Below are 15,113 nucleotides of genomic sequence, written 5' to 3'. Positions count from 1 at the left end.
GGCGTCCTTTCTCCTGGCCTATCTATAGGCATGTTGCCCCTGTAATGACCATGGCTGATTAAGTTATCCCCCATGGCCTGGGTGTGTGGCCTTTCTCTTGGCTGAGCAAGCCGTCCTGTAGCTGGCCTCGTGGTGGTACTAGTTGTTAACGGCCACGAGGGTGACGTCACTATGCTGGAATCTCAGCATCTGCAGCTATTCACGAGAAAGTCCTCCTCACTGAAAAATGTACACTTGTATAAATGGTAGATTTGTAAAGAACCTGTCATGGATGGGCCGGACTGTTGACAGTTTGTAAACAAAGCTTTACACCCTCCTCTGTGATCAGAATTAAACTGCTTATTGATCCCCCAATGCCTCGTTCACACGATCTGTATAAGTACACGACTCTAAATCCATAAATCTATGAGTCGTTCCTGTCTAAGACAAATACATATTTAAACCGTATCAATATTTTATTGTTGAATTTTCCACACGAGTGTCCGTACTCAGCTGACAGGTTCTCAGTCCTAGACCTCGAAATTCTGGGCCGTCTCCGTCAGTGAGCTCTAACGATGTTGACTGTGTATTGTGGGAATTAAATGCTTTTTGTGAGGTGGTCCAACAGTCGTATAAAAAGTTTTACTTAATGAATCAACACAATTCAATCTTCCTAACAATTTATATTGATTAGAAAAATAAACAAAACAAAATCAATGGAAATTTACATACAGATTCGGTTTATGTAGTGTAAGTAGTCATAGTAACCAATAGAGCCCCAGGAGTCTTTTGATCCTTCCTAGTTTTAAGATGATCATGGAAATATTTCTGAAAGCTTTAAGCTGGTATATGAACTAACATTATAAAATCAGTAGCTGTTAGCTTGTGTTCCTTTCTCCCAGCATTGCGATCTCTCAGCCTCTCTCCCTGCGTACTTGATGGCTTTAATTTCTTTGCAGCATTGCCTCTTCAACATTGGCATAGCACTGCTTCCTTTAAACTTACTTCCGAAATTATTTGAGTTTAAGCTGATTAGTTGCCATGACAACAATTATCAATCATTTGGCTTTTGGTAAGTTACAAATCTCGACAAGCAAGCTGTTGGAACACTGAATACTACAATTATAAAGCACTTCATCCTCCCAAGAAATGGTACACAGGACGGCAAATGGACAGGCAGGCTTGCAGCACACACTTCTATTATCATATTATATAGCAGTGGTCGGATTAGAAAACGAACACCTACAAAGCCTGTGTTTGTATGGCGTCCAGGTAAAAGCCCAGGTAAAGGATAAGCCGTTAGATGGCTGGACGTATGAGTCAGGGGTTCAGGCAGACGAGTACTGAGGCTGGCTATCACGGTCATCATCATCCTTCCCTGGCCTGGCTGTTATGAACTCGATAAAAACCGTGCAGGATATATCAGTAAAGATGATTGTCAGAATTGAAGAGGGGCTTGCAACACCTTTTCAACTGTTAATATTTCATAATAAGAAATTTAAATATATTAAAATTTAGATTCTTTGATTAGGAAAAATAGAATTATAATCACATTGTAATTTATTATAATATTTTAAGTGTACCCAATCACAGGCATCATTTAGCAATTTAAACAAATATCGTGATAAAACAAGAATACAGGTTAAGATATGTCCCAAATCCCTTTGTCAGGTTGGTAATTCACCCACAGACAAGATATAATTGGCCTGTTATGACAGGTAGGTACATGTATTACCCGTTTACCTCCCCAAATACTAGCTCTCCCTTCCTGAAAGGTAGGTACTGCCAGTACTACACACTTAACTACAGTACAGGTACAACTGGTGTTTTGCCATTTATGGAAAAGCTACACTAAAAAAAATGTTAAGGCTATCCAGGAGCCTCGTAAACTGTAATTGTTAATGTGTTTTATGTTATCGAAAGCTTCATCATACATGCTATTTTAATACTTTAATAAATTGGCAATGAAGCAGAAAAAAGATTTACGATAACACAAAATGAAGTTGTGATTACATTGTGTGGTGTGTTTATGAAAGGTTATTTTTGTAACATAGATGATGAAATCTGATTTGCTCCTGTGGCTGTGCTCTACACTTGTATGGCTATTAATGGTCGGTAGGTTAGGGCCACACGCATACTGGGGATATATTGGGGAGCATGTATATAGTACCCATGTAGGTCTTCTAGGAAGGTGATACGAGAATGCATAATTGTGCTCCCAGCAAGGTTTTAAGGGGAATATAAGTCTTCAGTAGATGATTTGATGATTGAGGGTTATGAAGGAAGGGGAAGACGTAGGTATTTTAACTTTCATATGATTCAGGGTATGCATACTAAGGGCCAGATTTAAGGAAATTACTATATAGATTTCTAATATTAGCTGGAAACTAGAATAAATAAGTCTCTATCACAATGAATATTGTACACTAGGAGATAGTCGGAAACTGGAGTAAAATAAGTGTATGTTATACAGCAAATGTTTTGAACCCTGCGAGAAAATATCAGAAACTAGATTAAAAGGGGGGGGGGAGCTATAACAACGATTATTGTATTCTGAGAGATCGTTGGAAACTAGTAAAATTGAGTCTATTACAAGACATACTGTACACTGGGAGATAGCTGGAACCTAGAGTAAAATAGGGTGTCTGTTACAGAAGGCCTTGAGGGAGGGAGGGGCGCGTGCTGGGTCTAAGCTACAGTTAGGTGAGACAGCTTGAGTCGTCCTTCATCCTTGTCATTACTGTCTCATTATAGAGCCTCTCGTTAGAACCAGTCAGCCACAGGAGCTCATGAGCCAGTCCCCGAGTCAGCCATGGCCGTCAGCCCAGGTATGATTCATGAATCAGTATAATTAAATCCTGTAAACATTTCCGCCTGACTGACCACTGCTCCACGGCTCATCGCCCTCTATACAGAGCCGCCATCCTCAGAAACAATAATCACCAGGTTTAATGAATTGTCGCACAATGTGTTTTTCTGCATAAATATGTAGTGGTTCGTGTACAGAACAGGTTTCGTGCTCTTTGCCCTCTCGTCTCTGAATTAATTCTCTGCCTTGCTGTCTCTTTCTTTCATTGTAAACCTTATTTATTTTATTCCCTTGGAAATAAAAAAAAATAGTGAAAAAGTCTTCGGTGGTTGTTAACTTGTACAGCATGGCCATAATTAAATAAAAATAAACTCGTAAAAAAAAAATCTTGTTGACGTTGCTGGTGATGAAGTTGTGCAGTGACTGTTTTGTAATACATGCTGCTGCAGTTTCCCAAGCCCATTCCTTATGCATGGATTGCAAATTGAATTCTAGTGCAATACACTTCAACAATTAATGTTTATTGTGGAAAAAAAAAATCATAGAGTTGTTAATTGCCTCGTTAACAAGCGACGTCTATCATGTCAGTGTCACAACTACATCATTTGTTGATTTGTCACCACACATATTGTGTAAGTGTAGCAGATAGGTGTAGACAAGTATGACTGATGATACCAGTGTTGATTTTTACTGTTATAAAACCAAATCTTGTCAACCGACATGATGGTGCCCTGATCAACTACAAAGATGTTGATCTGCTCCAAATCATGTCTGCTTGTCTTTATGTTTGGTTAAATGTGAAGGACTGGCAAATTTTATCTTTGTGTATCTTCAACAAAAATTTAGCACCATCACAAAATCTCCATGTAGAGAATATTAGGAACATCTAAATCCATGCTATGATAAGATAATCGTCCCTCACTGGGGCCGTCCTTTAAAGAACACATAAAGCTCCTTTCAAAGGAGGTTAGAAGGCTTATAAGAAACTAAAACTTGAGCCAATAACAGACTTATCTATGGTAACGTAATTTCTCTTCAGCATCTCCATTCCTTAGAAATTGAGAGAAATGATAAATTGGAATAAATTGATGTCTCCGAGTATAGTTTTGTTTCTGTTTAGTTATTGTTTCTGTGTGTATAAGCTTGTAGATGTTTGATGTGATGTGAAGAGAATATATTTTTATGTAATACTCTGTATTTATTTACAAATAGAGACATGCTCAGGTACATATCTGTAATAAACAATATTGGAGTAATTTTACCAATTCATTTAGATGTTGGGTTATGTGTTTGGACTTCAGAGATGTGGGTAAATTGATTAGCTCCAGAGATTTTGGTTTACCTGTTAGAGCTCCAGAGATTTTGGTTTACCTGTTTGAGCTCCAGAGATTTTGGTTTACCTGTTAGAGCTCCAGAGATTTGGGTTTACCTGTTAGAGCTCCAGAGATATTGTTTTGAGTCGGAACTCCAGGAATTTTAGTTCATGTGTCAGATCAACAGAGATTTTGGTTTGTGGTAACAGCAAAAGTTGTTGCAGAGATGTAGATTTGTGTTTGTAAAGTTGTGTTGTGTGGGTTTATGTGCACTGATGCGTGTGAATTGTTGTATTATGCATGTTTGAAAATTCTCTCTGTAGATCAAGTGTATAAAGTTGCTGTGTAACATATACCTGTTTCAGTTTCTGTATCTGAGGAATAGTGTGTAACATGTGTGTATATATATGTGTATTTACAGGTAAAGCATATAAAGTAAGGTTGTTGTTACATTTGTATTAAAGTAGGTGATGAGAACAGTAGAACACATATCAATATGTAATCAGGTCGCAGGCCTAAGGTGAGGCATATAGGGTTCTGTAGGTGAAAAATTGTAAAATACTGGAACTTATAGGGTTCTGTAGGTGAAAAATAGTAAAATACTGGTACTTATAGGGTTCTGTAGGTGATAATAATAGTAAAATACTGGTACTTATAGGGTTCTGTAGGTGAAAAATAGTAAAATACTGGTACTTAAAGGGTTCTGTAGGTGAAAAATAGTAAAATACTGGTACTTATAGGGTTCTGTAGGTGAAAAATAGTAAAATACTGGTGCTTACATACATATATATATAGAGTTCTGTAGGTGATTATAATAGTAAAATACTGATACATACATACATATATATATATCTAGAGTTCTGTAGGTGATTATAATAGTAAAATACTGGTACATACATACATATATATCTAGGGTTTGTAGGTGATAATAATAGTAAAATACTGGTACATATATTCAGGCTTACAGGTAGGCATATATAGGGTTCTGTAGGTGATAATAATAGTAATACTCTAGTATGTATATATGTGTGTGTTTAGGATCCGTAGGTGAGGCATGCAGTGCAACTTGGTGCGACATGAACTCTTTGTTGTGAAGCATCACTGGGTTAAATTATTCATGGCTATGAAGGGAGTTAATATTTAATAGGTGTAGTAGTGTATATCTGGCCTCCCTAATCTGGTAATTATACACATAATGAACACGGTACAAAGTATCCTCCCCCCTCCAACAGACATACTCTTTGTTCCCCTATAAATAACCAAAAATAATTGTCCAAATTGGGGTAGCTGTTTTTCAGAGCTTTGTTGACATTTAAACAGTGATGTATGGTGATAAATTTATCATTAGATGTGATAGGCGAAATTTGAACACAGAAAAATGTGTGTTGGCCAAAAAGTGGGACTGAATGTTTGAAATATCTATTTGTATTGATTGTGTTTGGGAGTCCAGTTGATTCTGTAGTCTGTACAGCACATTGCTGCAGTATTTGTTCCCCACAAGTACATGTAGCTTCATTAGCCACACACATAAACTAACATCAAGGGAAATACTTGTCACAGTTACCCAGTAATGGATGTAGGTACAGGGAACGTCACAGTTACCCAGTAAAGGATGTAGGTACAGGGAAACCAGCTGATCATTGTTTACCACCGTGATAGGTTAACTCCACAAGGTACAGTGAACCCGGTCTACCTTTGATTACCACTGCGATAGGTTAACTCCACAAGGTACAGTGAACGCTGTCTACCTTTGATTACCACTGTGATAGGTTAACTCCACAAGGTACAGTTAACGCGGTCTACCTTTGATTACCACCGCGATAGGTTAACTCCACAAGGTACAGTGAACGTGGTATACTCCACAAGGTACAGTGAACGCGGTCTACCTTTGATTACCACCGCGATAGGTTAACTCCACAAGGTACAGTGAACACTGTCTAACTTTGATTACCACCCCGATAGGTTAACTCCACAAGGTACAGTGAACACTGTCTACCTTTGATTACCACTGCGATAGGTTAACTCCACAAGGTACAGTGAACGCTGTCTACCTTTGAATACCACCGCGATAGGTTAACTCCACAAGGTACAGTGAACACTGTCTAACTTTGATTACCACTGCGATAGGTTAACTCCACAAGGTACAGTGAACGCTGTCTACCTTTGATTACCACCGCGATAGGTTAACTCCACAAGGTACAGTGAACACTGTCTAACTTTGATTACCACCGCGATAGGTTAACTCCACAAGGTACAGTGAACGCTGTCTACCTTTGATTACCACCGTGATAGGTTAACTCCACAAGGTATAATCAACCTATTGTTGTAAATTAACATATCAAAACTTTGCAAGATCGTGAATGCTCATAGTCTTTTTCACCAATACAATTTGCAAGCTCCACGATGAACATAAATGTGTGAATCTTGGCTATATGTATTGCTCTGAACACTGTTTTCACTTGCTTTTTGTGTGTGTGAAATTCTGTCTATCATGGTATCTTTAGTTTTGAACTATGCAGAACAAAAATCCCCAGTGGTTTTTGACACGGTAAAATGAAAGTTACTATACATGTGATGTAGGTTTTAGTGCGTAATGTATGTGGCACACCATATACGACTTTAATGAAGACCTAGTGCTTCCTGGCGGCTGTACGTGTCCCGTTCTCTCGGCAGCAGTTAACCGAGTGTGTACAGAAGTATTTATTGGAGAGGGGACTTTTTTTATGACTATCATGGAACCTAGTGTCTTATTTAGCTTATACAATGGAGGTGCCTCCCCTATCTGGACACCTGGTAATTTTGTCAAGTTGTCTATTTATTGCATTCGTAGGAAATGATCCGTCAACTCTACCCCCAGTCCTAGCCTAGCTGTTCATCTGTCTTACACCCACCATATAATCAAGTTTGGTCGGATGGTTGGTGTATGATTTTATTTGGTCCGATCAGTTTGCCTGGGATAAGGCTTGGCGATACTGGCCAGTTGTGTTTATTAGGGGATGTTTTGGCACGGACGCTAAAGGTCAGGGTATGAACTGCCTGGACCGTTGTGCTGTGCCAATTTAACTGTACAAGTAGTCTCGCAGTCAACAAAATATCCTTATTGTGCTCTTGTCTGTAGAATTGGATGTCGTCTTCAAAATCTAAAAAAAAATTAAATGTTATGTGCTGTATACATATTTAGGAATGTGGATCAGGGAATCTTGTTGTAACAAATTATGGATCGAGTGTGTGTCTTTGCATGTCAAGTCAGAGTCTGGTAGAGATATATGTTGTCCCTGCTTCTCCGGTCTGTTATGTCTAGACCATAATGTAAAGACTCTTTACGGGAAAAAACCCCCAGCTCTTTATCATTGTCATGTCGGGGCAAATATGTATCCTGTGTTGTAAGTCATATCTTCAGATGAATGATGTTCGTTTTCTGTTAAACCAAAACCCAATGTGCTCGTTGTTTTGCATGTGTTGTCTGTATTGATGTTTAGTCAGTTCTGTGTTATTGATGTTTTTATGTTCACAACTAAATGAGTAAATCAAAAGATTATTGAATTTCATAATCGTGATATGGTAATAATAGTTAAGCTTAAAGAAAGTAAAAGACAAAAAACATTTATTACTTTGATTCATACACAAAGATACAAGTGATTTCTGCAATGGTATATGTAATTATGAGAAAATCTTAAATCTATTGTTCTGCTGATGTGGTGGTTGTTTTTCTTAAGTAAAAATTATAGACTCTGTGCATCATTTGTTGGAATATCTTGAAAATGTACAGTACACCTCACAAGGAAATCTCATTATAAGGGGAATTGATATAGGCTCTAAGTTAGTTTTCCGATCCCAAATTATTAGAAATGTATGTATACTTGATGAATGTTGAATAAAATATTGTACAACAAAATTTTATTATTACAACCTCACAGGTAAAATTTTAATTTCTGCTGACATAGTACAGGTAAATCTTGATAAATGACAAATTTGTCCTATTTACTGGAGAGCCAGAAAGCTTTATTTTATTTGTACATTGGATATATGACAATGATCATTTGTACATTTCAGCCTGTAAAAGGAAGGAGCAGGAACAGCAAGCCCAAGACCAGAGGCACCCCAAAAAACCCAGGCTAGTGTTCACAGATATTCAGAGGAGAACGTTGCACGCAATATTTAAGGAAACCAAGAGACCGTCAAAGGAAATGCAAGCTACTATTGCACAACAACTCGGACTTGAAGTTTCCACTGTCGCCAATTTCTTCATGAACGCTCGCCGGCGGTCAATTGATAAATGGAGAGACGACAATGGCAACAACAATCGAGACAGTGTGCCCAAGAGCTGAGTTGTCGTGACGATGTCCAACAGGTTTCTCAGTGATTGTGGTCGGTCATCTTCGTTGTGCATCCATATTTTGTTCATCTGTCCATAGACAAGACATCGGTGCGGCGTACATCGTACCGAAAACATTTCATATATATAAATATTATATATTGATGAATCATTCTGTTAAAAGGAAATGCGTGTGTGTACAGATGCATGTTAGTGAAAGTTGTATGCTTGTGGAGAGGTGTGATGGAGGTTCCACCCCCGCACACCAAGGCTGTTGTAGTACAACTGTAGTGTCCTATCTCTTCAAAAATCACATGACTAGAGACTGGAGCACGTTTATTTTCTGTCCTTGTTTTTAAGAAATCCCTGATCAATCATTCCATTTACAATGTTGTATTTTTTAACTTAATGTGGAAAAACTTTTTATTTACAGTACAAATATTTAAATTTTTTGAATTTTTAATTTTGTTTTTTCTTTTGTTAGACTTAAAGTCAAAGGATTTTTGTAGTTCATTTGAGTTATTTATTTGGCTCATAATTTTGTTTATGTTGTGTTGTTCATTTGATTTTATTTTGAGGGTCAATGATATAAAACTTGAATGAAGTTTTAAAGAAAGGCGATGTGATGGCAAAGTATAGGGCAATATCAAATGGTAGTTATCCTCTATAAAAAATGACAGAATTTCCTCTTCACATTGTTAGAAATGTGTTTGGACAAGACATCTAATGGTTGTACATCAAATGTAATTGTATGACAGAGCATTTCTCTCTGATCTTGGAACACCGTTCCTTTACATAGTGCTAAAGCATTTTTGACATCCTGTGCCTAATCGACTGGCACAAATTGGTATTGATTTATCATTAGAATCTTAACACCCAAGGTTTTCTATTGAAATTGAGAATTCATTGCATCAGGGCTTTGTGTGTTCATTTCAATTATTTGCAATCTAGAAATATGTTGATAGACCTTTTGCTAAAGAAAAGTTAAATACATGTAAATGAAAGCTAAATCTGAAAAATTGTTCAAAATCTAGAGAAAAATAATTCAGTGTATGGGTTTATTATTAATTTCTTTGAGAATTTCTGCTCTCTCTATATAATAAATATTTAAGAGGTTGTGGAATGGAATAAACATGACATAATGATATCATATTTTACTACTGTTGCTTGTCTCCCTAAGGTGACAAACGACAAAGTGGCCAGCATAATTCTAGTCAGATCAGACAACAGTTCGCCTCAAAATACTGCGTCCATGACTTGCCATCATTTCCCTCCCCGTGTTTAGCTTGTAGTGAAATCCACTTTATCTGTCTCATGTGTTTCTTCCTTACTATGTGTTTTCTAGGAATTCATTGGCAGGTGCTTATTTATTTAATTTATGCCTTGTTGTTGATGTTGTGTTTCTTTGTGCTTTTATTTATCCCTGTGAATAATTTTTTTTTTTTTTTTTTTTTTACATCCATGACATATCAAAGTCTACAACTATACAGCATGCTGTATGTGTTCAAAACATCCCAAAGACCAAGATCTAGTCAGTCCTGATCATGATCTTTCCATATCTTGACACCATACACTTGGAACAAATTAATTAATTCATAACTGATTGATGTTCATTGATTCCGAGCAATCATTGTATCAAATTTGTGCAATATTTATTGATTTTTGTTAGTTTTTTCTTGAACTATTTAAGTACACACGTTAATTCTTTGTTGATTTTTGTTTTATTGTAATAATTGTTAATTAATTTATTTAATGCACCGATACTGCAGTCATGTCGAAAAAGTCTTGTGTTCATCAGCAAGTTGTGAATGTTAAGTTTATCACTCCAGTTGATTTGTGTATCGGGCCATGACTGTAATGGCCATTTTTTGGGGAGTATCAGTTCAATGTCAACATCTCACTGTGTAACCTTACCAGTTACAAAGCAGAAAGCTTAGCTTTTCTCATGCCAATCAGTACCTGGACTGACATCTTTATCCAATCAGTACATGAATTAAAAGGTTGACATTTTCCAATCAGGCCATGAGATGAAAAGGTCAACTGTGTCCAATCAGCTTATGAGTTGAAAGGTCAATAAGTTATCCACCAGTAAACTTGTGAGAAGTGAGCTACACCAGAACAGTAGAGGTCATTGCTGCCCAATCAGACAAACTCTAGTGAACCTTTTTAATCTATAATCTAGTAATGTTGTAGAGGTATGTGGAATAAATATGCTCATATTAAGGACTAAAAGAATCTTCCACCCCCAAGGGTGAGAAAGGAGGATCTCTATCAGAGGAAGAAGATTCTTAAGTTGCCAAACACGAGGCTTGCCTCGTGTTTGGCAGCTTAAGAATCTTACCCTGAGAGTTGAGATTCCCCAGTCTCACTCCCAAGGGGGTGAATGATTATTTTTCTCTTACCCTGCTTACCATCTTATGTATCTTATATTGACATTACATAAATGCAAGACAATGATGTAATGTGATTGAATTGTCAACATGTAATTTTATTGTTACCATGACATCATGGCACATCATGGTACAATTGATGAGAATGCGCAAAGTGCATGTGTAGCATATCTCAACCCTAGGGTGAGGTAAGAAAATCTCACACCAGTTAAGTTGTAGATATCCGTTTCCAGGGTAAGAGAATGTGTTCTAATAGCAGAGAATTTAATTCAAGCATTTCTTTTGTTAATCTACCTAGATGGAAAAGGTTCCACTGGAAATTGATACACAATTCATTAAAACGTAGATAGTGTCATAGTAGTAGACACTAAAACATTGGTAGTGTTAGTGATATTGGTGGAAATGTACAAATGCTGTGTGACAGTTGTTTAAGTGTGGGACAGGTGTGCCAGACGTCATGGCTGGTTTATATTTGAGCGAGTGACGGGCTTTCATTGCTGTTCCCCAGTTTTAGCTTGTCAACCTTGTATCGCATATTTTGGGTTTGTGAGGTCAGTGATTTGAATCTCCATGAAAGATCTGTTACTTTTGAAATCACTTATTTTGTTGAAAACTACTTTTTCCCACTTTACAGACTGACTTTCAGGCTGACATTTGTTTTTTTGCACCCTTGAACAATTAAAAATGAGACCTTGTTGTTTTATCAGATCAACTGTTTGTATAAGATCCAATGAAAACATTCCAGTTAAATATCTTCAGAAAAATTCCAATATTTCCTTTATTTAAGACACATTCCGTGAATAATTTTCTTGCTGTGTTAAGTATCATGAAAGAGAGCGTTTCTGTAATATTCCAGATGTTGCTTAGGGACCCAACTATTGTTGTTCCAGTATTTATAATTAATTTATTTCTGTGTTGTGTTTTGAGAAAACCATAACTGTTTGTGTTTTTGTATGTGTTTATAGACACTATGATATATTTACATACTATATGCTTTTGATATACAGAACAAAGGCATGCAATAAGTCACTACACAACATTCTATCATCATGAAATGATAAATGCCTTTTATATAAATCATGATGTCATCATAATTATCATATTTATGTATCATGTACATAGACATTAGCATCATTCCCATGTTTTATAATGTAAATAATGTGTATGAGAAACTGTCCTTTGACCTTTAGAGGTCAGAGGTTATGTGTCCTTTGACCTTGTAGAGGTCAGGGGTTGAGAAAATACCTCGTCATTCAACAATGCTGGATTGAGAAAATTGTTTCTTGCTATTTTTCGTCTCCATCATCTGTCATTTGTAAATGCAGAAAATCTTTATTATTACTATTTTTATTTTTTTTTATCTGGATGAAATTAGGAGATGATACCGACGATGACTGGTTTGTCGTTGTGTACAGTACAGAAGAAAGTGCTACAAATGTATTCATATCACTAGCTGAGTTTTACAGCAAACTATTCACCTATTTTTTGTGTGAGAATATTAAATATATTGGTTTTACGTAATGTTTTAATTAAACAAAAGCTCTTCACACAGGAAATAGAAATCTCAGTCCATTATCCTCAACAGTAATCTCATTCATCAAGCTTTTTATTCGCGATGTTTTATATGTGAACTTTATATAGACGAGATCTGATTTTCTTCCTCCAATTTAAAAGTTAATTTGGGTATACCTTTCTTACTTTTCTTCCTCTTTTTGAAAAAAATGTCAAGAAATAAACTAAGGTGTTGTGTTTTGAATTCAGTAAATCAGCTGATGGATGTTCATTCCAGTACCTTTGATAGATTGACTGTATATACTTGAGTATTGGTCAACACTGTTAAAATGTCCAGGTCAACTTTGTATGACAGTGTTGAAATTTCAAGTATGGCCACCCCAATCTCCTCCTGTACAGAAATTTTTATTTATTATATTCTTTGTCCTCCCATTTGTAATCATCGTTTATATAGGCGAATTATGATTGTATCCTCCAGTACACAGGGAGTACAGCTGGACGGGCTCCTCCGCCGCTACAATGTTTTAAGGCAGCACAATTTTATTTGGGTATTGTAGATGGGAAGCGTGCCAGCTGCTGAGCTTAAAACATTAATAATACCCACTCTTCGCTCGATGATGGTGATGGGGTTGTTTAGGTTCTGCTAGCTACACAACCAAACCAAACAGATAGAACCTGGCTCCCAGGCCTTGTGCATTCGGTAGAGAACAGAGGGTCTGGGAGCCTGGATAGCAACCACACTCTCACTAGCCCCCAAGTCTGTACTGCAGTTGTGTCAACATCACATACATGCTTGAACAACTCGACCCTCTGGGTCACAGAGATGCTTGATGAGAAAAATCAATACTTGCGAAATTGTTGGATAGTGGTATGTATACCACAGTACATTGCTCTTGTACACTGGAGAATAGCAAAAACGTGGCAGGAACTACAGCATTGGCCCTGAATTCTAGCATGAAATTAAATCTCCACAAAGACAGCCGTCAATTTATATGTTTAAGATTGTGACAGGCAGATCTTGCCCTAGTACATTGAAATTGTGTACATTGAAATAGTTTCAAAATTTAATTTGTGTAAAGAGCTATTTTCTGCTGGCTTCTCTAATACAGGAAAGCGTGTTGAGATTTATGATCATCTCGGAGACGAACTTGCTCCTTATTCGAGGATGGGTTTTGTACGGTCCTCTGCCAGCTGTTACCCAGAAATGATATTTGAATGCTCAGGAGTAGGCATGATGACATCTGTTGTGGGATAGAAGTATGTGATGTGTGTGAAACACACACAATGCAGTACAACAACAAATATTCCCTTTCCCTTTACCAGAGGTTCATATTCCCTGTTAGACACGCAGTTTATCGGAGGTCCCTGTATGACTGTCAGATATAGCCTTGCTACATTAGTCATGTACATGTAGAATTTTAGATTATAAATGTGAGTGTGGCCTATACACTACTACTAGTAGTAACCCAAGACCCCTTCTCCTCTGCAATAGACTGGTCCAGATCAATTAATTCCACAGTCTATTATGGGCATACAGGGGTCACAGGGTGCAAGTAGAATGTCATCAGGGAACCTTTTTTTTTCCATAGGCAAAACAAAAACTTTTTTAATGGTGAAGAGAAGTTTTTACCTTGTACAGTTTTTAATGTGTAAAATAAGACAGGCCATACTATACTGAGGTGTGTTTCTTGTTGCTTTGTAAAGTATGTGCAAAGGGGGTACTATTTATTTATGTACGTAAACGATAACAAAAGAAACTAGTCAAATTTGTAGATTTAGTCCCTCCTGGAGTGCTGGGTGGGAAGCGTGGCCTCGCCCTTGGGCGAGACATTCTCTTGGCCATAATGGATTATCATCCAGTTTATATTGTGCAATATTGATCTATTTAAATGTGTGTTGTCTTGTTTGTGGTGCAGTTTTAAGTGGAGTATATTGTGCGAGTTATTACAAAGTGACACCATAGTTCCTTTCAGGTAGATTTTATTAAGTGGTAGGTTTATGCAATGTATATTTTTAGACAATTTTTAATCTTCATTTAGTGGCTTCTTCACCAATTTTTTTCTTGCGTTAAATAATGAGTTTTACACTATTTGGAAAGGACATCAATTTGTAATAATAATTATTATGAAAAAAAACATTGAAAAAAAATTGATAGAACTGAACTTTTTTTGTGATCAGTTCCTTTAGAAAATGTGGGGATTTGTTTGGACATAAAAAAGGTTCAAAACTTGCAGTATGTATATATATATAGGACTATATATACGTAATATATAGGTTATGAACACAACTTGTCTGTCCAGCTTGCATATTAACCAACCCTTGCACCCCTACCATCTACTGTTGTCTGACCCAAATCATGTACCAGAAGGGTCTATTATGATGCAGTAGGGATGGAAGGGTTCCAGGTTTATTTTCCGTCGTTATTTTATACTAGATGGCTGTGTGTGTGAAAACGGGCTCTTGTCCAGTTGTAAACATTGGTTTTGATCAACACACACACTTATGCAACAAATTAGAAAAATCTTGTACCAATAAGAACAATAAATAGTCGCCAAGCAAACAACTATTTCATTTTGTCTTTGTTTTCAATTCTTCATCACATACCTTTGTGTTCACCATGACTGTATGTTACTTTACTGAGTCATGTAATGACCCTGGCTGTTAATAGGATGTTAAACAAAATAAACCAAACCAAACATGTACCAGTAAAGATACAGAGGCTGGAAACATGTTACAGATATTCTAAAGATACAGAGGCTGGTAACCTGGTACAGATATTCTAAAGATACAGAGGC

The 15,113-nt window shown here is 36.8% G+C and overlaps 1 protein-coding gene across 2 annotated transcripts in view; it reads left to right on the top strand.

Annotated features, from left to right (window-relative positions):
• LOC117336821 (hepatocyte nuclear factor 6-like) overlaps positions 1 to 14,889 on the top strand; it is a 36,030-nt gene extending 21,141 nt beyond the window's left edge. Inside the window, exons 3-4 of one of the 2 annotated variants that reach the window (XM_033897476.1) lie at positions 2,734 to 2,807; positions 8,155 to 8,444. In XM_033897476.1, the coding sequence (XP_033753367.1) occupies positions 2,734 to 2,807; positions 8,155 to 8,220 (140 nt within the window). In that variant the 3' untranslated portion in view covers positions 8,221 to 8,444. Of the gene's footprint in view, positions 1 to 2,733; positions 2,808 to 8,154 lie in introns of both variants that reach the window. The other variant, XM_033897475.1, reaches the window with a different exon arrangement.
• The last annotated feature ends 224 nt before the right edge of the window (positions 14,890 to 15,113 follow it).

The sequence above is a fragment of the Pecten maximus genome, chromosome 10 (genome assembly GCF_902652985.1).
Source record: "Pecten maximus chromosome 10, xPecMax1.1, whole genome shotgun sequence".
NCBI lineage: Eukaryota > Metazoa > Mollusca > Bivalvia > Pectinida > Pectinidae > Pecten > Pecten maximus.
The sequence above is the reverse complement of the archived record's forward strand: the minus strand, read 5'-3'. Positions and strand labels throughout refer to the sequence as shown.